Raw genomic sequence first — 25,606 nt, 5'->3', positions numbered from 1 at the left:
ATATTATTCCAGAGTGGCTTAAATGTGAAAACAAGTGCTTAACAGGATTGCCCACGCTCATATTAAGCCTCTTATTTAGAACATTTCCTTAATTCCATGCCGAATTTCATGACTGTATTAAAACTATGAAGATTATCTAAGGGACAGGGTATCTGGCGGACAAAGTCAATTGTCATTGTAGCTGATTTGGATTTATTGCCCCTCACCATCACTGAGCCAGAAAATAAAACTTTGGTTTGGCAGGAAAGTCTGGGTGGAGATGAGGAAGAGTCAAACACGGATGACTTTGTTTTTAAGACATTGACACTTTTTGAATGGAGTTCAATCGAGGCTGAGATTTTATAATAGTATATATCATATCAAACTGATGTACATTACTTTGACAGGTGGGTCCCTAGGACCCACTTTAACCTCAGGTCCCCTGGCAGATACAGCTCTCATTGATGCTAAATAACATAAGGACAGCATTTACAGCTTTAATTAAAAGTAAAAAGCAATTTCCAGCTGTATATTTGCCTCTAAGACTACATGTCTCCATAGAGCAGAGGTGTGGGTGTGATGTCTAAAAATATACACTCTGTACCAACTTTTCTTGTTAACATTCTGAGCAAAGGATAATAATTAACACATACCTCCTACACTACATTTACTCCTCTCATAATGAGGCTTGAACGCTTCAAATCATGTAGGTTTGCAGCATTTGACTGACCACACCCTCACAAACACCAGTGGTTACCGACCAGGGTCTAATATAAAAACTCATTTCCCTCTGTGTTTATTCATGATATGATTCAGGCATGCCCTAACAATCATATATTGATACAGTGATGAGATGGAGACCTAATCACTCTGGCGTTGGTGATAAATAGACTACATTTGAAGGAGAGAAAGAAAAAAAAAACAGACAGCCCTGCCAGCTGACTGGTATATGGGACCTTTAATGCAGCTGCAGCTCTTCTCATTCAGATGCTGAGTGGAGCAGCGGATGACCGGAGGAGGGACGCTTTTCTAGGAAAAACCAGAGCACATCTCTATTTCTAATCGCATTTTTAAAACGCCACTTTGAAGCATATTGAGGGATTTTCCTGTTATGTATAGTATTTAGCTGGGGAAGTGCTACCCTGGATGCAGACTGAGAGGATTGCGGCATTCAAAGCGTCCTGAATGATCGGAGCTCAGCAGCAGCAGCAGCATCACATTGTATGAAATGCGTCACCGTGATCCAGTTTTCCCATTTACAAATATCAGCTCTCCACTCACGGACTGTTCCCCGCACTGACTGTTTCATCAGGTAAGGATTCCCTTTATTTAAACAGCTACAGGGGCTTGAGATTTCAACAAATGCAGAATTTATCCTCTCACATTCGTGTCCTAAAACGCTGATGCGTGGAGTGCGGGAATGGGTGGCTTGTGTTTGGCTAAATCTTGGAGGCCTTCACATTACAATAGATGATGTATTGTCCCGACTTCTACCCCATCTTACATTCATTCACCGTTTTTTTTTTTTTTTTTTTTTTTTGCTTTGTTTTTTTTTCACACGGATCAACAGTGTCTGTGAATGTTGGGCAGGTCTGATCTAACGTTGTGATTTGGTGTCTAATTGGTGCACGCTTCCCATGATAATTGTCTCAGATTGATCTTAATAATGCAGCCTGGTCCTGGTGAATGAGTGCTGGTGGGCGGGTTTCTGATTGTACTGATAGGCAGTGTCCTCTGGAGCTGGATGGAGCTGGTCTCATGTGTCTTCTTTTCGGTGCAGGTAACCACATGCGCGGGCCGGTGTCACCGCGCTGAGCCCGGAGAGCACGAAGGGTACTGGGGTCAAGAGAGACAAGAGTGGCCGGGAAAGGTGGACCCAATGACAGCCAGAACCTCTGAGGCCTCGGGGCTGTCGGTGCCGCTGCACCGCTGTCACGGGGTTCTCCAGGCCAATAACGGCACCTGCGCGGAGCAGCTCAGCATCTTTCCGCCGTTCTCCTCCACCCTCGCGCTCCTCGTTCTGGTGGCCGTGCTCGTGGGGATCATCCTCGTTTCCCTGGCAACGTTCCACTTCCACAAGAGGAAGCTCCGGAATAGGAAGATCCAGCGCGCGCAGGAGGAATACGAGCGCGACAGTCGCAGCCCGGCGCGCGCCGGCGGTGCGAGCGGGGAGCCCGCGAGGCCGTGCGTCATCGTCCGACCGGTGAAGTCCGAGGAGAGGCTCTCGTGCCAGAGCGGAGCAGAGAGCGTGGACGTCAACGAGGACAACCAGGCGCGGCACGAGACAGTTTCTCTTGACTGTTAACTTAGTGCAACTTCAGGGAATGAGACTGTGGAATAAACAGGAAAAGCAATAAGGCACAAAGAACTCCCATACCCATCTCTGCTGCTTGTAGATGACTTAGAAACAGTAGGGGGGGGAAAAAAATGCAGAATACTGAGCAGAATAGTAGGCCTAGAGGTATCACTAGTACTACAGTGGCTCATAGGTTAGCTATGTGGTCACGCACCTTCCTAATACACTAGTATTTAGCCAACTGGTAATTCCTTATGGGACTGTATAAAGTATTTGCCTGCTTTGACTTTTGGATCTCTTCCTCTTCCCCAGCCTAAAAACGTTGTTTAAACCCCAAAGATGTTTAAACTTTAAATCCTTCCTGGGATGTGTCACACGGTTGTGTTCAATTATTAAGAGTTGGTGACACAACACAGATCATAAATGGCTCGCTGATCTTCCTTGGCATGTCCTCTGACACACTACCAGTATGTAGTTAGACTATAATGGATGTTGTGGTGCTGTTAGGCAGTGCAAAGCTGCATTTAGGCTGTAGAAATGGCTTATTTGTATGCGTAGTATTTTTTCCTTGAATTAAGTGACTTAATATTTGCATAAAGTACTGTCCTCCAATGTCTGTTAGACATCTGTAGGTAGCTATAGTTAGCCTGACAGGATGCAAGACTTTTTGCTGTAGTTATGCACATAAGACTTTCTTTTCTTTAATGTGTCAGGTAGTAAGTTTTAGCGCTAATACAGTATTTTCGTTTTTGAGTATTTATAATGTATTCTCTGACATGTAATAAATTGAGAATCCTTCCAACAGAGGGTTTTCTCCCTTGATCCTTCATATTGTATCATAGTGGGCCTAATAGAAATTATGTGTCATTTATGATATGAAATCACTGTAAATGTATGCCATTATGAGAGCTGGAATGTTTTACAGTAACATCATCTTTCTGGAGTTCATATAATCTGCCTTATCAAAGGAAACTATGTAATATTCAAAGTTTATAAATAAATACTTTATGTTAATCCTTTGAATGTGTCAGTAACTTTAAACTCTTATCTAACAACCCTGAACCCTACCACTCAAGGAAATGTGCACAGTAATATTGATCAGACTTGTAAAAAAAAAAAAAAAGAAATCCCAAATGTTTCAGTGGATTTTCATTACATCACCCATTCCACTGGGAAATACAACTGACCTTCCTAGAGAGATCCACATAATTTGCACATTGTCTCCCGCCCATTTCATAGCTACCAAATAACCATGTCAGTCACTGCTTACACAATTTATAAGCTATATAGGACCATGTACTACATATACTGTAGAAACATGCCTGTTGAATATGGAATTAGATCTATTGCATATAAAACAAAGTCTACTGTTCAGACTTCATCAATCTTTCAGTGTGATTTATTGACATGAAGGTTATCCATAGAAGTAATATTCCTAATCTCAACATCTCCCTGTAATGGCGCCACAACTCGTCTTATTGGAGGTCAGTGGAAGTGAATCAGCATCAGTCAGTGTGTTGGCCAGGTACCAGGACACCATGTTCCTAATTGTCCCCAGGAAGAAAGGCCTGGGAATATGAAGCAGTCTTTTGGCAAGGCTCCCACCCTGGAAGATGCACTGACAGACTGCCCGTCTATCTTATCTCATTGGCATAAGTGCAACAGAATGAAGCCATTTATCCTTGCAGGGGAATTGGAAGTAAGCCAATGAAAGATGACTAATGCTTTCTACATTAAAACATATGTTTATTTCAAAACAATTTATATATTAGCATCAAGAACATCATACATGTTTTCAGCATACAAATATGAATGGAGGGGTTTAATGGAACAGCACTATGTAATAAAAAGATATGAGTTTCTTGCAAATAATGTAATTCCAAGAAAGTGAGACCAGGGATGGAGTCATAACCAGACATAATTAAATTTCTTCTGCCTTCCAGTCATCCTGTAGAGGTCAGTGCCTAGAAATCAATGGTCAGTGCCTATGAATTTATGGAAATTGGTGGATAGGAATGGATGAAGGTCAGTACCCAACGGATGGAGGTCAGTTGCTAGGAATCAATGGTAAGTGCCTAGGAATAGATGGAGGTCAGTTGCTATGAATCAACGGTAAAGAATGGATGAAGCACAGTGCCTAGGAATGGATGAAGCACAGTGCCTAGGAGTGAATGGAGGTCAGTGCCTAGGAATAAACAAGAGTGGTGCCTAGAAATGAATAATGGTCAGTGGCTAGGAATGAACAAGGGTGGTGCCTTGGATTAGATGGAAGTCAGCTCCAAGAAATGAACAAAGGTCAGTGCCTAGGAAAGGATGGATAGAGGTCATTGTATAGAGGTCATTGCCTAGGAATGAACAAAGGTCAGTGCCTAAGAATGGGTAGAGGTCAGTGCCTAGGAATGAACAAAGGTCAGTGCCTAGGAATGGATGGAGGTCAGGGGTCAGTGGTTGGGAACAGATAAAAAATCAGAAGTTAGGAATGATGGATGTCAGGTAGAGGTGAATTAAGACTGCCGTTATTTATTGTCACACATATAGCATCAGAGGAAAAGAGAGAAACAAAGGGAGATACTGTGTGATTTAAGTTTGCTCTGGGAATAGCCTAGTTATTGTGTATAGCCTAATTTAGAATTAATGAGGCCATTTTTTAGGGTTTTATTGTCCCACGGGGTCTGCTCCTCAGTGCTGCAGTTAGACTTTGCAAGCGACGTTGGTTGGCCAGTGGATTAGATCCTCTGAGGCTGTTTATTATAGCATTATGATTGTGTGTAATGTGTATGTCACCTCAGGCAACTGGTCTACAGTTTGTACGACTTATAAACATTTAAATAGGACCACAAAATATCAAAAATTCTAGTTTTGAAAGCTTCAAAACTAGAGTTTTTTTTTTTAACTTTTACTTTTCTTTTACTTGTATTCATTGACCATTCTGGCCTCTTTGCTAGTGCCACGCCAAGGAGGAAGTTTACATTTTTACCCCCACTATTAGTAGTGAAAGGCTCAGATTAGTGCAGCCATTAACTGTTTGAATATCTTTGAGACTTATACTATGTTTTATTTAAACCTGTATGAAGATCAGTTTACAGACACTTGAAAGGCATGGTTCATCTCTCACTTACAGACTTGCTTTTTTTGCTTTCTTGGAAATGGTCAGCATTATTATGAAATATACAGTATAAACTTTGCAGACAGCAAAAAGAAGTGAAAGGGTCTTTTAAATTATTGCCGGAGGGACAGGAAGATTTCCGGACAGCAGGTGTTTAACAGGAGAAGCAGACTGAGTGAGTTTCACAGATTTGGGCCTCATCCAAGAGAGTGAGTGTGGTAGAACTCAACTTAGGTTGTTCCTACAAGGCCTGGCAAGTAAACTACTCAGTGCACTAATTAGTGGGTTTCCAGTTGCACTCAATATAAAATTAACACCCTGCCTGTAGCCTGCCAACCTGCCTGCTGTGCAGCATCAGACTCCAAAGGGCCAACTGTTAACAAAAGCAACATGGGTGAAGACAAAAAACTAGGATGGTAAACACTTCACAAAATTCAGTCCACATTTCACAGCATGAATCTGTGGGAATTAAAATATTTCATAAGGTGAAGAGATGAATCAGCTCTGCATTTAGTCACATCTTTTTCATATTGATGAGACCTTGCCTTCGACTTCACAGCTCACTCTTATTATTCCACGGAGCTGCATTAGCAGATTAGTTCTGCGCTCTATATCTCAACTCAGAGTGATGACAAGTGACAGTTCACTGTCACGAAGAGAGGACATCACTGCTCCTATTCTCACCCCCGCTGTCAGGGTTCGAGGTGGATAATTTGTCACCACCAGTGTCTGTTTATAGGCTCCTCTACTGCAGGTTCAAGCTGTGCCTGCATGGATACAGTACCAGCACCCCAGACAAGTACCTCCTCTGCGCTGTAGGTAAAAGAACACATAACAGATCAGCCTTCTTTACAGCTTGAATTATTTTTCATTGATGAAATCTTTACTTTTTTTGCGAAACTGAACATGAGCCTTAATTCTGCCTTCAGGCTCCCATTGCATTTACCTGTATATTCAGCCATTGCTAACCTCTGTGTGGCTCTAGGGATGGCAATGTCAGTCGGCATGTCAGCTAGTCCACCACCATCGCTTTGATCCAGACTGAAAAGTGAAACTACTGGATGGATTAAGAAGAAATGTTGTACAGGCATGTGTGTCTGTGCCCAGAGGATAAATCCTAAGGACTTTGGTGTCAGATGTAGATGACTTCCCTTGATCTTTCTTGCACAAAGTTGAGATTTGGCTTCAAGGTGGAAAGAAATTTTATTGGTTTACCAACAATTCTTTCCTTTTTTTTTTACTAGAAGAATCTTAAATCTATTGGTGGTGCCAGAGGGAATGTCACTAAAGTCATTTAATGTAATCCCTTTGGGTCTGTGACAGAAAATTTAATAGCAATCTGATCGAAGACCTAAATATTAATTTAAACCAATTCTGCTTTGCATGAACTGATTTTCTGGCTACCTGGGGACAGTGGAAACGAGCTGATAACATAACTGATCACCTTAAAAATTTGCCATGGTTAGCTTGTTAGTCACTTATTCACACATCCAGAAGCATTTTCATTTATTCGGGTTTTTATTTCCAGCCACTTCTGTCCAGTATTCCCTCTCCTCTTAGCTGTATTTTTGGTGACATATCTTTTGAAGCTTTGTAGCTGTTTAATGCTTCACTGAGTTCACCAGCTGTCTGTTTGCTATTTGTTGCTGGGCAAATTGTGTACAGCTTAAAGCACCTGCCTGCTGCTGCTGAAAATGAGACAGTGTACAGCAGTGACAATCCGTAAACTCATGGGCCGGGGAACAAAACAAAGAGCTGGATGATAGCACATTTTACATTTCTTTTTACATACAAGTAATCATGTGATCCATTATTAATATATAATTTTGGGAAATGTAATTAAAGATTGTTTACGTCTGCCTTAAAAGTAAAATTGTCTTTAGTGGTTCAAGTCACGTCTCCTGGCTTCCTTTCGCTCATTTGTCCTGATTTAACAAAGTGTTTTTATATTAATAATACTCTTTTGAAAACTTATCCAGGGTGTACCTTGCCTCTTGTCCAATGTCAGCTGGCATCGGCTCCAGGACCCCGCAACCCTGATCAGGTAAGCAGTTGAAGATGAATACATGAACTTTTTTGACTCAATGGATACCGAAACAATACAGCATTGTGCTCTGAGCACAAGGCCAAAAAACACGTCATGTTTGTTGGATATAAGATGGCTTCTGTTGATTCCCACCCCTGAATGTTGTTGAAGTGGAGAGGGGCTTTAAGATGAGATAACTGATGGATGGGGCTGCAGCCTGCCTGGCACTCCTCAAGATTTATGACTGCATAGCTTCTTGTCCTGTATAGTAATCCATTTGTGGGACACTACATCATTTTTCTGACAGCTGAATTAAGGTTCTGTGTGATTGCTCACCTAAGTTTATAGCACAAAGGCTTGCAACATCAAATCCTGTGCAAAAGGACATCTTTCCTAATAATGTTATGTGATGGGTCCTGTGACCTAGAAAGGTGAATTCTGACGCAGGTACTCCCAAATCTTGTTTCTCTCTCTCCCACGGACTTCCATTGTTGTCCAAAAACAATTAAAAACTCATCAATGAGTCACACTGTTGTTCCCTCAATACCATGAATGTAGTTTGAGTCAATCCCACGTACACCATCCTGCTGCTGAATAATACTTAATGTGTATTAATTAAACTAGCAAAACATAGTCCCCAATGCACCATTAACTCCAGTTTCCTAAAACTGCAGTTACCAGCTGTTTCAGGAAGTTATTGAGCCTTTTTAAGAAATGAACCTGTTTATTTGTGGCCTGTTGTTAAACACCTAAAATCGTAGATTGTGATTATTTTCAATTTTGTACACTTCACAAATGTTTCTTATTAATGTTGAATAACAAAGCTGATAGAAGTACAGTTGTGATGGATTTCCAGGAAGGGAAATGAATTTATTGTTATAGACATTTTTCTCTAATTAGTCAAACATTAGAAAAATAATCTACGTAAATTCACTTCTAAGTACGTATAATAATATCTTATACTGAAACATAAACACTGTCTGAAACAAACTGCATGGACAGTAAAAAAAGTTACGGACGAACAGACAGCTTCTTTAAAAGGAAATAAACATTTAAACAGCAGTGTCCATTTTACATTTTCCCTACTACTTCTTCTTGGGTTTCTTCTTCTTCTTGGCCGCCTTGTTCTCAGACTGTGTCTTGCCCTTCTTGGCTGGGTTGGGCTGAGAAGCAGTGGCACCATCGGCCGGTCTCTTCTGTTTTGCTTTCTTGTCATGTTTCTTTTTGGCTTGTCCTCTGTCTGCTCCTGGTTTGCCTGTGGAGGTCGAGTTTTCTCCTGCTGGCTCTAAAACAGGCTTCGTACGCTTTTTACGTTTCTTTGTTTCGGGTAGGAAACCTTTCTTCTTCTTGGAAACTTGGCCTTGCTCGGCGTCCTTGTCGGGTTTTCTTTTTTCAACTTTGGGTTTTCTGTAAAATGAAAACAAACAAGGTCAAGACAATGGCATTAAAACACTGTAAAAGAAAACACCTTGCTGTACATGAGACCTGTGGTAAAGTAATACTGTGAAGCTCTTGTTTGTAAGAAAACACTACATGAGAATCAAAACTACAGCTTTTAAGTCTGACGTGGACACCACAAGAACTCACATGACTCCAAAGTGTTTCACCACAGCCCAGTAGGTGTCCTCGAGCGTGCCAGTCTTATTGAAAGTGATGACGCTGGACAGCGACTGCAGGACCTTCTGAAGTGGCTCCAGATCTACAGAAAGTTTCTACACAGTGAAGAAGTGAAAGCAAAGACTTGAGTCTGGACTGAAACCACACCAACCGTTGACTCTTATGATTCCCTCTTCACACTCTCACAGTCCACCTACCTGTTGGTGAACCTGCTTGACCAGGAACTGACAGAGCTCCAGGATTTTCACCACCTTCTCCTTCACCACCTTGCTCTCAGTTGGACCGACCTGCTGAAGACTCTGAGAGAAGAAGACAAGACACGGGTTAGACCAGTGTCCATGTTGGCCTTATCATTAGCTGATCCAGGCACTGACTGATAATGTCTTTCCTGTAGAAGTGATACTACTGTACTGGTTGTCAGCATTGTAAGCCCAGTTCAGACCAAAGATTCACAACAAGATGAATTAAAACTTGCCGCCAGTTTACATCAATGTGACGAGATGAAAAGGTTTTTTTTGTAGTGCTCCAAAGGCAGCCAAGGGGCGACAACTTCAGCTGGTTTAAGTCGAGCTGAGATGGGTCATTTCGAAAAGGGTTTTGTCTCATCATGAATCTTTGGTCTGAACTGGCCTTTAGACCGCTTGGCCACCAGGATGCCCTGCAGTAAAAAGCAATTTAACCTGAAGGCAGTAGTTGGCGCTTACTGTAAAAAAAGAAAGAAAGAATTTTTTGTAGCTGGTAACACTTTACTTTAAATTCCTTGTTTAGCTTTTATAAACAGTTCTAGCACATTGTAATGCAGTTGCAAGGAGCCAAAAGGACATTTTTAATGTGCAGCATTTGTAAATAAAAACTTTGATAACACTGAATGTATATGTTTAACAGATTATGCGACAATTCATGAATATTCCGTAACCAAGATGATTTTGTGCCGAAACGTAATATCTGCTTTATATGGTGTATCAGCCTTATTATTAACAGACATAAATATATCACATGCTGCATTGAGACAGTTTACTAATCTCAGCTTAGTTATACCTGAGCTGCCATGAGAACAAAGTCATAATAAAGAGGCATCTATATCATGTCTTCTTATCAACACAAATCCAGTCAAAACCAGTTTCAACCGATATTATATCTCAAGAAATTGAGACACCTCCAAGGTCTTTACAATCTTTATGAGTGGACAGTCTGCACCTTCTTTCTCAAAGGCTGCAATATGGCAGATGATTTAACAGTGATTCTGCAATTTTACATGAAGCATCACCTGGACCAAAGGGTTTTACCAGAGCGCGATTAAAGGAGAGCAACTCGGAAAACTTAACATCTTATTAGAGACAATATTTATAGCAACTGCAGTTAAGAAAAAGTCTGACAGAGTTATGTTGTTTGGCAGCTCTGTTTTTGTCTAGGAGGAAAAAGAAGGGGCAGTACAGAAGTGAAGTGGTTCGACGAAGGATTGCAGACACATGTAATTACTGGTATTGTATGTCTTTACCCTCGGCTGTCCTGAAGACACATAGAGGACAGCGAGTGCAGCATTGGCTCTAATCATCAATTATCACAGCACGATGCAATTTCACAAACCTACGACAAACCTATGATATAATTAATTGTTGGTGTATGAACTTCTCTCTTATAATTACTTACACAGTGTAGAATTGATGTGTCGTTACGGCCCTGTGCTATCTTACACATAGAAAAAGACTTTTAATCAGTTCTGCACAGACAAGTTATAATGAAAAAAAAGAGAAAGCACTGGTGTTGAATTAGTACTTGGTGTCAGCAGATGAGTTCAGGCATTGCAAATTGGTCCACACATATATGGCCAAAAGAACCTGAACAAAATATTAGATGTTTGGCCACTTTTGGCCAGCACAGCTATCTATAAACATCTGACATACAGTACCATCACTAAAGTTAAAAGTAAAGTTAAGAACGTTTATCTGAAGATGGAGCAACATGATGAATCCAAGTTAAATATTAACTCCTTTATTTAGCTCTGTTCATGGTGTTGACCAAAGTCTGGTAAAAACATTCAGTACTTTAGTTGCTTTACTATGTTCACCAGCTGTGTCTGTCTGCTGTTTGGTGCTTATTTACATAATCTTCAAGCACTTTCAAGGTACCTAAAGCATACATTTCCAGGATCTCAAAGCCTTTACTGTCACAGCTTAATTGCAATGCAATTGTGAAAAAACTAAGTTTAGAGAATGCCTTTATACTCACAGCAATCAACTGTCACTTTGTTTATTTTACCAGCTGTTCATATGAACTTTGATTGTTTGATCATGATTATTCAGTACTTAATTCTTTTCCAGACCGAGGGATCAACAGAGGACTTATCTAGTTATGAATGTTGAGTGAACGCGGCAGGAGAAAACAAACCAATGATGTACGACAATGTGTATTTAAAATATTATATGTATATGAAACACAATGTTTAAAATCAAGCATTTTCCAAAGAGTATAGTCCAATTTAGGCATATTCCTGACCTTGAAGACATTTTCAGAACTTTCAACACCCTGTGATGTGACTGTAATGTAGAGCGGTGTTAACCTACCACTGCCAGCTGAGCCGCAACTTTCCCACAGAGCTCTGTCCACGGAGCGCCGCTCAGCAGCTGCTGAACCTCCTTGCACTGCATCGCCCGCAACATCAGCACAGATGCTTGGCCCTAAAAAACACACACAAAGCAATGTCTCTAAACAGGAAGTCTAACATACACAAGAACAAAACAGCAGAAAGAGTCGGTAATAAATAGTTATCTAGCAGCTAACATGGAGGGAGGATGTTCTCCTTTGTGTTTGTCAGAGCTATTGCATTTGCTTATTGCAACAAGGGCAATAACAACAACAAATACATAATGAATTGAACCTGAAGTATTGTCTGTGAGGCCTAAGCCTGGTAGCTTTTTCTTTAATGCCACACAGATACAAAAGGATTTTAAAAAAAGCTTCATTTCCTTAAACTGTTCCTGCAGAAGAAAAAGTTGAAGAGTCTTTACCTGCTGGTGTACTCTGACCCCAGACGTGATGTGCTGCATTGTTGCATCCAACAGGTTCACACACAAAATCTGGAAAAGAGCAAACAAATACACAAACACACCGCTTTAGTCACTGCCAGAGGATATCTAGCTACTGTCTCCACTATTGGGAACTTCCAAATGGTTAAAAGGGCAAATTTGGTTATTAGCAAAAAGAAGACGGTATTATTAAAGTTAATAAATAAAAGTTATTAATTTAAATTCAGAATTACGGGGCACCTCCCTGAAATCAGGGACAAATAACCAAAATATGCTACAGTCTCAAAATTAGTGACTTTGAGCACTGACATAGAAGAGGTTGGCTTCATTCACTCTGTACAACATTAAAGAGATCAGCATGTGTGTACACAAACATTTATTAAGAAGATAATAAAACATGGACAAACAATACGGCCTAATCTACATCAAGGAATAAAGTGTGTGTGTGTATGTGTGAGTGTGTGTGAAACGTGCGTTAGAAAGAATGTGTGTGTCCCTCTTGTGGTCCGTTTAGAGAGGAGGAGATCGGAAAGAGCGCTTGAAGAAGAGAGAGAACAATGGGCAACCTGGGGTTTTGTTGACCAGGTCAAGGGGTCGCGTTACTGTAACAGGAAATGACCTGTGACCTATAGTATTTCACAATAAAGGTCCATTCAATTCACACAATGACTGAAATGCATATGTGGAGTCCCCCTTGGTCCCAACACCACGGTGACCTGAACTAAGTTTTGTACTTCATATGTGCGGCTGTACTCACTGGAAATCTGTTGAACAGGTCTGTGAACATCTGAGCGGTCAGAGGGCTCTTTCTCTTGCCCATGAAGGAGCTCAGAGCCTCTCTGAAGATGGACGAGACCCGATCCACATCCATGCTGCCGACGTACTTCAACTGCACACACAATTACAGATCAAACAACACAATGTCAGAGATAACATCATTTGGTTAACAAATGCGAAAGAAAATGTCTATCACAGTAACTCAGAGCCCGAGATGACGTCTTCAAATGTGCGTCCAATGGTCCAAAACCTTAAGATTTTCAGTTTTCTACCACAGAAGATTCAATAAGACACATTTAAAAAGTCAGAGCCACAAATGTTTGATAATTTTGCTCAGAGAATTTCTTAAATGAAATACCAATTATCAAAAATAAAACAATACCTATATGAGAAAGACACTTTGGCTAAAAAGGGGGCCAAGTTATCCAGGACTGACCCATTTCCTGGCCCAGTAAAATACAGGAACAGACCTGGACAGATCTGGTGCAGAGCTGGACATAATATGAGAAATATTAATATGAAAAAGTAACCGTAACAATTGCACGACCAACCTTGTGACATGAAAGAAAGAGGAAACTTTTGCCTGACCTGCGTGTCATTTCTTTTGGGGCAAGTTGTAGAAATGCTTGTTGAATGTAGTTTATACAAGAAGGAGCTCCAACCAAGCAATCTGATGATCAACTTGAGTTTCAGGACATGTTGAAATCAGCATGACAACACACCTTCTCATTACTAAAAATATTACTCCAGTATTTCCATGGTAACATTAAAACTCCCAGAGCTACTGTAAAAAGCAGTCGACTACAATAAAAGTAACAGATCGGAAAAAAAGGTGTCCAACAAATGTTCATTAAATGTAATAATATATATTGTTATAGCCTGCACAGTCTGCGGTATGTTTTTATTTCTGAAAAAAATGTACCTATATAAACTATGACCTCCTGTTATGATAATTTAATCAACTTTATTTTATTTTATGGTGGTTAATACAGGCGCATGCCTCCCTTGTGTGCAGTAAGTTAAAGAATTAAAACAGGCAGAGAAAATGTTGTTTTTGAATAATAATAATAATAATAATAATAATAATAATAATACTACAGACTGAAGCAGAAGATTTCATTAGAAACCTCAATCTTTTTTTTGTTGACTAATGACTTTACTTTATCCTGCAAGTTTTCACGTTGGGCTGCCCCTAGAAATCGCTTCTGTTGCCAGGTCGTTACTAAAGCTACGACTACTGGCTGGAGTAGTAAACTGGTTTCTATAATATACAGGAGTCTACTGCTGTAACTGATTTTCCCATATCTCCATTGAAATGGGGATAACATGAAATGTTGGCTGGCTGGCACTTCAGCCGTCAGGACTGAGGCGCTGATCACATCACTGTTGTACCAACACTGACAGTAAAGCACATATTGCTTAATATAACCATAGCAACTGTCTGCGGCAGCAGCAACACCTCACACCATCACACCATCACACCCTGCACCATTAGCTTGCTAACAGAGTGACTTCACATCTGAATGTTGTCCAGTGATCTAAGAGAGGTGTCAAATGACTCCGTGCGTGTAAACATACGTCATTTGCTGCAGCTTTGTCGCCCGCCTGCTCGTCTTTGGCCTCAGCGGGTGGAGCTCCTCGCAGCACTTTCACCACGTACAGTGACGCACTGCAAGGACAAGTTCAACATCAGCACAACACAAAACACCTGACCTTGGAAATAAACCAGAGTAGATCAGACAAATAAGCAAACTTAATCTGCTAATGAGGACTGTGTGATACAGCTGAAAGCTCAGAACAAGGGAGTAAGCGGGTTTTGAGTTGAGATTGTTTTATCAAGGGTGTTTGATACATGTTGTCCCAAATATGAGACACCAAAGAACAGTTTTAAAAACCTTTTCAGAATCATGTTTCATATATTTCATTCTTCTTATTCCCAGTTCATGTTAGTTCTGTAACCTCCATTTCCTCTGTTTCAAGTCTTTTCTCCACATGGCGTCAGCTTCTTTAGTCATACACTCAGAATTATTGTGTCGTGTGTTCGAAATTGTTCAGTCCTTAAACAGCAAATTGTACCTGAAGTAGTAGAGGCAGACTGAGGAGTCAGACAGTTTCTGGGTTTTAGTCATCAGTTTGTCCAGCAGATCATGGAGCTCCCCCTGTCTGTCACCAACAGTCCTGCAGTAAACCTTGGACCTACACAGCTGGTTCCTGAAAAAAAAAAAAACACACCAAAGGGCAACAATAAGCCTTCACTTAAAGTAAGAACCACATCATCAAAGCACCAGATGATCCTGTTGGAATATTTGTGTCAGGTTTGGCCTAATTTCTCATAAAAATCAAATCAAGCTTGTGCTGAATGCGTTTTCAACCTCAAATTTTAGGACATAAAATGTCAAAAAATAGTTAAAAAAAAAAAATAATCCAAGGTGATGTCTTTAAATGTCTCATTTTGTCAGACTAAAACTCATCAATATTCAATTTAATGACATAAAATCAGAAAATAGCCATATTTGGAGACTGAAAACTGAATTTTCTTTGTGTTCATCGTTGTCATTGATAGCTTGGAGAAGTGTTATTGTTTATAGACAGAAAACTGCACATTTTCAGACAGTCTCTCCTGGAAGTCTTCGTAGTGTTGCACTCGGTTGTGCACATTAATAGGTGTGTCAGGAATGAAAAAAGAGCAAGCCCAGCTTCTTTTCTCACCTCCGCACAGCTGGCCAATCGAAGTGTGAAATAAGTGTGAATGTCAGATCATTACAGAAATGGTGAGACACAGACTCTTGTACCTTCAATCCTGTTTCACTATATATGAAAATGTATACTGTCACAATTAAATTGAAATGAAGCGATGTAGTACAGTTTATGGAAAAGCAACAATGTGATCAAAATATAATAATTTTATGAAAAAAAAAAAGCCCACAGACAAAACTTTACCTGAAGATATCTGCAGCTCGGCGGAGGAAGTCCTGCTCCTGCTGGTCGGTGTCGGAGCTCATTCCTCTGTCAATGAGGGTGAGCAGAGGCTCCACCAAGCCCAGCACAAGTGGACTGCCGGCCTGCCGGGCCACGAACACCTCAACCAGGTCCAACACCTACAACATAAAGAAACACAGCTATGATGGAGCTAGGCTAGCAGTTCTCCCCTGCTTCTAGTCTATATCAGAAATTGATATTCTTCTTATCGGACTCTGTTTTAAAGTTCTTTACCCGACAACAGACTGAGGATAAGGTACCTTGATCTTAAAGTCTCGGACCAGCGCCTTCTCTTTTTGTATTTTTGCCTTTTCATCCTTCTTGGCCTGGTTCTTTTTCTTCTGCTCAGAGAACAGCGCTGCCAGGCCTTTATCCAGCTCCATCATGGCATCATCATCCAGATCTTCATCACTGCTGCCATCCTCCTCTGTGGCCTGGACATAGGACAGCACAAACAAGAATTTCACACAGTGTAACACTGCATTTTTGGTCTAGAGTGAAAATACGTTACATATAGGCTATGTGCTGGACACACAACTACACAAAACGTTTACCACATTGCCACCCCTGAAAACCCACCAGAGCATTCTGCTGCTGCAGGACCTTCATCAGCTCCAAACGGAAATTTTGGTCCACGTCTCCCTCCTCCACTCCCTCCTCTTCCATTGCTTCATCCTCATCAGAGTCATCTTCGTCCTCATCAGAGTCATCACCTGATCCGTCAGACTCGTCATCCTGACGGAGACGTAACCAAGTTTTTAAAAACAGTAAACACACATTTATTAGGTGGACCTTTTTGGGGTAGAATATGATACTAAATATGAAGATTATTATAAAATTACAAAACACGTTAAGTAAGAGATGAACTGACCTCCATCTCCTCGTCATCTTCCTCATCATCTTCCTCATCTGGGTTCTTCTGGGTTTTGTTGTCATCAGTGACGACCACAGCACTGTCTTCGTCGTCCTTCTCTGGATCCAGGACCTCCACAGAGCCCCAAAACACCGTCATTACAATTGCTTACAATGCTACCCAGTGAAACATGCATGACCTGAGTGACTCTGACTGAATACAATTTAGAAATGGTTTCTTTATTAAAGCTGGCAGTGCACAATCTGAGCAAACAAGAAATCTGTCCATCTGTTCTATTGCTAATGATGATCTGGTCCAAGTGGGACTGGCAGGAAAATAACATCATGTAGGGTAGTAATGGGACCTTTTGATTGGGCAAACTGCTCACTAAAATGTTCATATAAAATACGATGACTCGAAAGTGACTTTGCCACTTTGATGAATGAACTTGTTTGTGTTACTTACATCTAAGATGGCGGTGAGGGCTGCTGCAGTCACATGAGGGCAGATAGAGGTGAAGACCGTCTTGCAGACCTGTCTGATGTGTCGGCTCGGCTGAGACAGCAGCGACAACAAGATGTCCACCATCACCTCCACCCACTCAGGCTCCTCTTCCTGCTCTTTGGCTGCAGCATGGAAAAGACACAAACATTCATATACTTTTGTATTCGCTGATTTTTTTTGACACTTTAGGGCAGCGTAACAAGCTGTAAACATAACATCTGGCATTTTATCACCCTATAAACTGTTGAAGGAACAGAGTGTAGGATTTAGTGGCATCTTGTGGTTGTTTATTGCAGTTCAATAATCGCCTGACCCTCTCCTTCATAGCATGAAGGGGAAACTGTGGTGGCCACAAAACGTGTGAAAAATGTCAAAGTTCCTTTCATAAAGTAACAAAATTATAATGACTTTCAGGTGATTACACACTAATGAAAACATATTCATGCATATTATACTATATTTCTGCCATATTCTGGAAATAAAGCCCCCTATACTACTCTTAGGTTTCTTGCAGAGGTAATTTTTCTCTCAAATCTAAGGGTACCAAATTATGAAATAGCTTTTCCCACCTGGCAGAAAACTAAATGTTACAAAAGATGTTTAAGATCTGACACATACACAAATATAGATCATGCTCATATTTTTGCTTTAATATTGAAGTTATTGTCATATTATGTGTTGTTGATGTTATATATACACGTGTTTTTTCTATTACTAGTTACTAAGTAGTGTAAGTTACATTACTTTATGAAGTTATATTATTCTCTGTATGTTAATTCTGTGTTCTTTATAACTGTGAAATTATGAGATGAGATGGAGGCTTTAAATAAGCCCATTCTGGGTTTGCTATCTTTCTAAGTATATAATTTCTATGTAATTTTAACTGTGTAAAACTACATGGTACACACTGGATCTTTAAGTCTGATATTCACTCTCCTTTTAACTCTTTAGTTTGTTGTAAAATAAAAACAACGAGCTGAAAGATGATAAAATAGAGCTGAGGAAAACTGCAGTTGGGTGGGTCTATCAATACAAGCGACCCCTGTCACATATACATATTATATTTTATTGACAGTTAATCTAAATGAATTGGTTACTCTAACTTTAATTTGGAATATTCTATTCAAAAATGCAAACAGCTTAAGAAATAAAATAATAAATTTGAGCTTCAAATTTTTATTTTCTAACCTTATACAGCTTTCAGCCACATCTCATAAGGTTCAAAGTTTTTATGTCACCTGATAGAATTATTCAATACTATAATGTCTATACAAAATCAATATCAAGCAATATTAAGATGTGGAAGGACAACACTGAGAATGAAGCCTCACCTTGTTTCTTTTTCTTCTTGGCCTTCTTCTCCTGAGCTTTGTTCACACAGCTCTGCAGGTCCTTCATGATGCCCAGCAGCTCTTCGGGGGCCTTCAGGAGAAACGCATTCATGAGTCAATTATTCAGCTCATTCCCACACCAGTTTTTTTGGTTTGTTTTCGTCAACAGATGTTGTTTTTGTGAGTGTAGATTAATCCAATAACAACACTTCCACTAGTGTATATTATGGCTCTGGTAATATACTGTACCTTGAAGAGGTGCATGCCGACCAACAGGAAGAGCTGCTGGAACGCAGTGTTTTCTGCAGTTGGGCCTTTCTTAGATTTCTTCTTCAGGTTTGACACTGACTCAATCATGCTGGAAGGAAACACATGTAGAGCGCGGGCTATAAAACACCTCATTTAGCAGCACTCATAAAACAGACACTCTTGTCTAAGCTGCTTTATTCACGATGCATCATTTTTGTTAAATATCTTTGGTGAGAAATAATCGCTAAAACCACAAAAATAAGATCCAAGTCATCCTTTAAATCTGTACAACAACATCCATAGGAGTGGTTGTATTATTCAGACTCTATTAGAATAAACATATTAAGCTGTTGTCTTGATCCTGCTCTTGGATCATATAGGGCATGCTTCTGTTGTCCTACCTGTCCCATGCCTCTCTCTGCTCAGGGCTGAAGGGCTGGCTGCTCTGGACGTGTTTTGGCTGGTTAAGTAGGACACTGGCGTACTGGACCAGGTGGTAGATCCACATGGTGCCATCAGATGTTACACCCAGTGCCCGCTTTCGGTTGTCAGCTGCACCTTCGGCCGAGTCCTCAGGCTGAGGCAGGTGGTGCATGGACAGGAGGAGTCTGGAGGGGGGACAGACGATTAGTGATGCAGCGGCACGCCTGGATCTTTGGACAAAACAGGACTCCGCTCTGGCTGTGATGTTACATTTTTCTGACACAAGGCGAAGCTCCACGTCTGATGTCAGATTTGTATTCTGTTTGTTCGCTCGTGCTGTTTTCAGGAAGATGCCAACAGTCCTGTTTCAAGACTTAAATCTGGGGCATCAATGTTAGAGTGCTTTTCACACCTTTGTTGTGTGTTGGATCTCTGTGTGGTTCATTTCTGTTGTTAATGCAAACTAACCGACCACAGGATTCAGTTTCAGTGGCTGATTTTTAGGAGGCATCTGTCTAAGAACAGAGAAGATTTCATCTCTCACCCAAAGAATGAATTGACAAGCACTCCTCTGGTTCGATCATCCAGCGGGACAGAAAGCTTCACCCCCGTCTCTGGTATGTCGGCCGAGGCCTTCTTGGCATTGAAGAAAGCATGAAAAAAGACAAACCTGGAACAGAAACAACAGCAGCTGAAGGACTTCTCCTCATCTAACGCTGAGACCTTGACATTGCTCAGCTACAGGCAGGTCTCACCTGGCCACATCCATGATGAGATCCTCCTGCCTCTTCACCTGGTAGTTATCAATGATTGAGGATAGCCGAGAAACAATCCACTTCCGCAGGCGAAATATGGAGTTCTCCTTCCTGATAAAAGAAGATCAACAGTTACGTTCAAGCCTTTTTCTGTTCAGGATCACCAGACCAAACGCATGCGTATACACTCACTGTTCCTGTGCATCTTGATTGTCCTTCTGCTTGCGAGTGCTGAAGTCCAGCAGCTTGTCAAGCTGAGGTTGCAGGAACATCTTTTTCAGCCACTCCACGTACTGCTGCAGAGCTGCAGGCTGAAGGTGTTGCACCACCCTCCACACGGATGGCACCACAGGATAGCCCCGGTTGGTCAGCGAGGAGAAGGCAACCATCACTGCCAGCTGTTTGTCCGAGTCCTGGCAGCCTTCCAAGAAGTTTGACACGTAGGTGTCCATCTCTGGGGCCAGCTTGAAGCGGTCAGGTTTCTGGGACGGACAAAATAACGGATGAGATTTCATATTGAAAAATAATACTAACTGTTCGATCAACCTTGTTGAAGAGTCTAAATCTTTCCCACTGACCTGAGCAGACACCACGTGTTCCCCGTAGTGCATCATCACCTCTCCAGACAACACCTCCTTCAGCTGGGCTATAGACAGGTGAGGCAGGGCACTGCCCAGGAGACGGAAGCTCAGGTAACTGGACAGAAACAGGACAACACCGTGAGAAGAATGTAGCAAACATACAATATACATGTTTACTAAAGTTTGATCTTAAGTTTGAGTGTAAAATCAACACTACTCACTGCGTTGGCCCCGATGGCTCCTTAAACATGCCGTTGATGATGGCGTTATTCCAGAAGAGCTGGAAGCTGTCTTCTTTCAGAGAGAGCTTCAGGAGATCCAGGACAACTGCTGGGAGGACACACTCCTTCTTCACCGAGCGGGCCGCCATCTTCATCACCTCTGTCAACCTGCCAGACGTTAAACATGGTTTAGAGTTTCTCCACGCAGCGGCTGTTAATTAGCGGATGTAGCGAGAGAAACTGTTGATGTTATGTAGATGAAGAGCAGCTAATAAGAGCTGATCAGCACAACGTGGATAAAAGACAGCGATAGAAAGCTACCGTGTGTGTGTGTGTGTGTGTGTGTGTGTGTGTGTGACAGAGGAAGGAAGGACAGCGTTCTTACTTTGGGATGTTTTCAGCGTTTATGATGGTCGAGGAGCCCAGCAGCTTCTTGAGTTTCTTGGGTTTGAGGGTTTGTGGGAAACGCTGCAGTGCTACTAGCAGCAGCTGCAGCTGCTCTGGAGTACTGAAGGCTGATGCCAGATCAGTTTGCAGGGCACTAAGTAGGACCTCCTCAAATACCTCCTCTGGGATCTGATGGACAGGACATGCACATTTGTTTTTTAGAAAAGATGGATGTGTTTATTTTATGCATTATATATGTGTTATGGTTATAGATTTAAGGCCACTGTATGTGTTATTAAAGGTGTAACTCAGCAACAGTTGTCACCTCATTGAGGATGTCCATCATCGTCTTATTGGGCAGGTCCTTCAGGTGTTGTCTGTGCTGGGTGAGGCTCTGGAGGAGTTGCACACATCCCAAAACCACCTGTGGCTCCTGCAGAAACATAAGAGAGCGCGACATGAGTTATCAGGCAGCTGTTCGACTCTCAATCATGGGGTTTATTTTGAATAAATAAGTCAGGTCCACAGGCTAAAGAGCTTATATATGTATAGGAATAACCTGATATTTTATCAAAGTTTGAAGAAAAAAGGTACGCAAATGTGGTCCTGAATCATCTGTATCCAGATAATAAGCTAACATGAGGCCTCAGCAGTCTTAGTTAGACAAATCAAATCTACGTATGTCCCAAACTTTTTCGTTATCCCTCTTCCTCTTCATTTCCCTAGACAGTGTTTCCAGTCCTGTGTGTAAGATTTGTTGCCAGGGCAAAACACCAGAAATTAACCTACACGCGACTGCCAAGATTTGTCTCAGAGGGAGTCCACATGAAAAGCAAAACATAAGCGCTACTGAAGCATCCATCTGTTCAACAGACACCAACCGCAACCTCAGAAGCGTCTTCCATATTTACTGGACAAAAATAGTCTTAAAGAAAAAGATCTTCCAGATTTACAGGAAGAAAACATTATTGTCTTTATTTACTGATATTAAATATGTAACTGTGTAACTGCAAAGCTTACTGTAGTGAAACTAGGGCCTTGATCCATGATTATAGAAATTGTTATTATGTTTATAACATAACAAACCTGGAGCCTACATTACCCACAATGCAGCTTGACTTTATCCTTTAAGGACAATGAATTGTGATGAGACTACCTACTTTGGAGAGGCGGCTGGACTGATGAAGGGCGAGGACGCCAAACAAGTTTCCAAACAAAGCATTTCTGACCAGTTTCTGAAAAAAAATGAAGACAGAAGGCGTTGACATTTACAGATTTCATTCATGAAGCTTGTTGGACCAAATAGAAAAAAATATTTAAAAAACGCTCACCTTCTTCACTGTCTGTAAATTGTGTTTTTCTTTGATTCTGTTGAGTATACTCTGCAAGGAAACGTCTTCAAACGTACTTAAGACCTGAAAAACAAAACCTCATGTCATGCTAAAGTGAACACACTATACTCAGAATTCAAAATTAATCAAAGAGATGTGTGATAAGTCATATGACATTATACAGAATATCTGTCATATAGTAAAAGGTGTGCAAATTTGTGGCGAGAAAATTATATCTGCAGCTGCTGCAAATCATTGTTTATACTAGTCAGAAAGGCAGAGGCAGATACATATACAAATATACATATACAAACAGCTGATATGGTAACAAAACATTAAGTACTGCCACCCTGAGCTTGGTTGGACCATGCAGAAACTTGTAGATATTTGCATCTGACGACCAGTCATCCACTTCCCTGATAAGTTTACTGATTGATTACTGCACTAATTTGTATCCTCCATTATACGTCTTTGTCACAGGTGTGTGATAACTACATTGTTGGGATCATTGCAAAATGTGTTAATTCATATATATATAGAAAAAATATCCATATTGGATTTTTTAAAGATCTCTCTAATCCAGTATCTGTCGTACTTTTCTGTCCTGAGGCTGATCAAATGCACTGATCTGAAATCAGACTGGAGCTTATTTGGTGATATGTCCATGAATGCCTGAAGTAACTATCAATTAATATTAATAAACTAATTTAAATAAATGAAATATCTTTACAGCTAATTAAATAACACATCGCTTTTAATCCATACAAAATCATGACGACGCCTGTACCTGCTCTTTTAGCTGATGAAGACCAGGAAATGTAATTCTGAAAGCTCTGGCAAAGCTCAGTGAACTTTTGACTTGACATTATTTTGTCACACATACAGTTCAGATATCTACAGATACAGCTTCAAAGATAAATACGGCTCACCTGTCCCAGAGCCAGACTGAATCCAGGTCTTGCAGCCTCTCGTGTGTGAGCCAGTCCATCCACCAACCTTTTAAAGGTGTACTCCAACTCATCCGCCTGCAGTACACACAGAGAGCCACGGCATGATGTACAGAGACAGTGCAGCACTGTAAACACCCTTTTCTTTGGTCACTTATTATACACTAACACATTATTTCCACAGTATATAAGACACAGTTTACAGTTCAGATAGTTTACAAACCATCATCAACCAACATGTTCAAATCTGAGGTACTTGTTTCAGTGGGAAATGTAGTCTTTCATCTGTAGTTAATAGTTTTCTGTTGATGATTATCAATAATGAGTACTTTTACTTTAGTTACTTTAAGTGCCATAATCTCTGTTTAACTTTTACTTAAATTTTAAAGCCTTTGTTTTGTAGTTTTGCTCTTTTCTACTGAACTAAATGATCAAGTACTGTTACTGTCCTGACTGCACATGATAACCATGCTGGGTTTCCACACAGCCTCTCTGACAGTGGCACCTTGTTGTTGGTTTTCAGGTACTGGATCAGGTCTTCTATCGCCTTCAGTCGGACCTCCTGATCCGGTTTGGCCAAGTCCCAGAAGAAGTCGAGAAAGACGCGGTTCTGTTGGAGGATCCCGGCCGGCCGGACCGGCTCCGCTGCTTTTACCGAGAGCTCCACCATCTCTACATCCATCACCACGCACAAGCTCCGCAGCTGTCCATGCTGCTGCTGCAGGAGGAAAACGTGCCTCAGTGCGCAGCTACTGCTTCCGGGTCAACACAGTGCGTTTTTTTCACTCAGCGAAAACTTTATTGAACAGATTGGAACACACACAGACAGACAGAGACTAAAACTGGAATTGTTTAATTAAAAAGAGGTTATAATAATAATAATAATAATAATAATAATAATAATAATAATAATAATAATAAATAATAATCATATCATCTTCATTATTATTATTTTTGTTGTTGTTGTTGTTGTTTCATTATTATTGTTATCAATATTATTTTATTTCTTTAGTTATCTTAATCTTTACGTACTTATTTTGATTTACTTATAATTACTTATTTAATCTATTAATTTATAATAAAATAATTTATCTTATTATTTTATCTATCTATTTTTATTTATTTATTATTTATTTAAGAATTTATATATTATATGAAGTCCTATGTCAGGAAATCATATGTAAAATGATTAAAATGGTTAAATAAAAAGTTTAATAATAATAATAATAATAATAATAATAATTCTGTGTATATATGCACTGTATATCTTCTTTGTAAATATAATTTAGTCTTTTTTTCATTTAGTTTCTATACATCATTCTAATTTATTATTTTTATTCTATTCAGATTAAATATTTAAAATGCATTTATACATTTTCTGTGTGTGTGTGTGTGTATCGTGAGGTGGCTAAAACTGAATTTCATTGTGCAATCCTGTATTGTATAATAACAATAAAGCTAGAGACCTTGAACCTTACAGAGATTGTTAAAGGATGCATACAGATGATTTACATCAATCTGCAGCTCTTTGCAGTTTTTTTTAAATTCATTAATATTTGAAGTTTTATACACTCAACAGCTTAAGAAAAAGAAATGTTTTACACCCTACACCTTTTCTTTTTTTCCTACCAACAGCGGATTTTTAAAGATGATCGTGCTGATCACTTCATACGCTTTTATATGCTTTAACCATGTGACAGACTTAAAATGGCTCACTGACAGTTTTATATGTTACGTACATATACGCATGTTGTATTAAAATGTATTAATGTGCTTGAACACTTTAAATTACACTTTAGTCCAAGATCACGCAGAGTCTGATGACTCCCTGTTTATAGCAGACGTCTCTCATTATTTGACAATAAAATCATGGCTCTGGATATCAAGTCAGTTTACTTCAAGTTCACTTACTACTGACATATTAATTTTAAGTTTGTTAACTTGCTGTCATATATTTCAAACATCTGTGACTGAATAAAAATTAGTCAGGTTCACCAATATGATTGAGATCATGTGTAGTTAACACATAAACAGCCCCTATCCGCAGGAACGGGCAGAGCTGTCTGTACTTCCTGAGAAGACTGGGGTTGTTCAACATCTGCAGAAAACTGCTGCAGATTTTACCAGTCTGTGGTGGCCAGTGTCCTCTGCTGCCAGGAAGCAGCAAGAAGAGGGACACAGCACAACTGGACACCGTTTCATCTTGTGTAAAAATGCT

At 40.3% G+C, this 25,606-nt stretch overlaps 2 protein-coding genes across 2 annotated transcripts; one reads left to right on the top strand and one right to left on the bottom strand.

Moving 5' to 3' along the window:
- Positions 1 to 721: 721 nt before the first annotated feature.
- Positions 722 to 3,293, top strand: LOC109140073 (uncharacterized protein C11orf87 homolog). Its single transcript, XM_019265766.2, has 2 exons — positions 722 to 1,291; positions 1,760 to 3,293. Exon 2 carries the CDS (start codon positions 1,859 to 1,861, stop codon positions 2,282 to 2,284), a length of 426 nt encoding a protein of 141 aa, XP_019121311.1. The 5' UTR covers positions 722 to 1,291; positions 1,760 to 1,858; the 3' UTR covers positions 2,285 to 3,293.
- Positions 3,294 to 8,111: 4,818 nt separating this feature from the next.
- Positions 8,112 to 24,143, bottom strand: mybbp1a (MYB binding protein (P160) 1a). The gene is made up of 27 exons (XM_010730860.3): positions 23,894 to 24,143; positions 23,371 to 23,466; positions 22,442 to 22,525; positions 22,271 to 22,345; positions 21,436 to 21,543; positions 21,109 to 21,299; positions 20,724 to 20,891; positions 20,500 to 20,617; positions 20,114 to 20,403; positions 19,922 to 20,032; positions 19,711 to 19,836; positions 19,145 to 19,351; positions 18,744 to 18,852; positions 18,495 to 18,585; positions 17,125 to 17,285; positions 16,678 to 16,791; positions 16,386 to 16,541; positions 16,067 to 16,240; positions 15,768 to 15,925; positions 14,904 to 15,038; positions 14,406 to 14,496; positions 12,808 to 12,939; positions 12,033 to 12,101; positions 11,589 to 11,702; positions 9,222 to 9,323; positions 8,995 to 9,119; positions 8,112 to 8,814 (listed from the first exon to the last, which is right to left on the bottom strand). Exons 1-27 carry the CDS (start codon positions 24,068 to 24,070, stop codon positions 8,493 to 8,495), a joined length of 3,804 nt encoding a protein of 1,267 aa, XP_010729162.3. The 5' UTR covers positions 24,071 to 24,143; the 3' UTR covers positions 8,112 to 8,492.
- Positions 24,144 to 25,606: the final 1,463 nt, after the last annotated feature.

Source organism: Larimichthys crocea, chromosome XXII, assembly GCF_000972845.2.
Source record: "Larimichthys crocea isolate SSNF chromosome XXII, L_crocea_2.0, whole genome shotgun sequence".
Lineage (NCBI taxonomy): Eukaryota > Metazoa > Chordata > Actinopteri > Sciaenidae > Larimichthys > Larimichthys crocea.
Note: the sequence above shows the minus strand (reverse complement) of the source record. Positions and strands in the feature narration are given on the sequence as shown.

Excerpts from the sequence above, each read along its gene's own strand:
- LOC109140073 (XM_019265766.2), top strand. The coding sequence starts at position 1,859 with ATGACAGCCAGAACCTCTGAGGCCTCGGGGCTGTCGGTGCCGCTGCAC.
- mybbp1a (XM_010730860.3), bottom strand. The coding sequence starts at position 24,070 with ATGGATGTAGAGATGGTGGAGCTCTCGGTAAAAGCAGCGGAGCCGGTC. Across the intron at positions 19,352-19,710 it reads CTTGTCAATTCATTCTTTGG|ACTCCTCCTGTCCATGCACC; the intron begins GTGAGAGATGAA and ends TCCCCCCTCCAG. Across the intron at positions 18,853-19,144 it reads CAGAGAGAGGCATGGGACAG|CATGATTGAGTCAGTGTCAA; the intron begins GTAGGACAACAG and ends GTTTCCTTCCAG.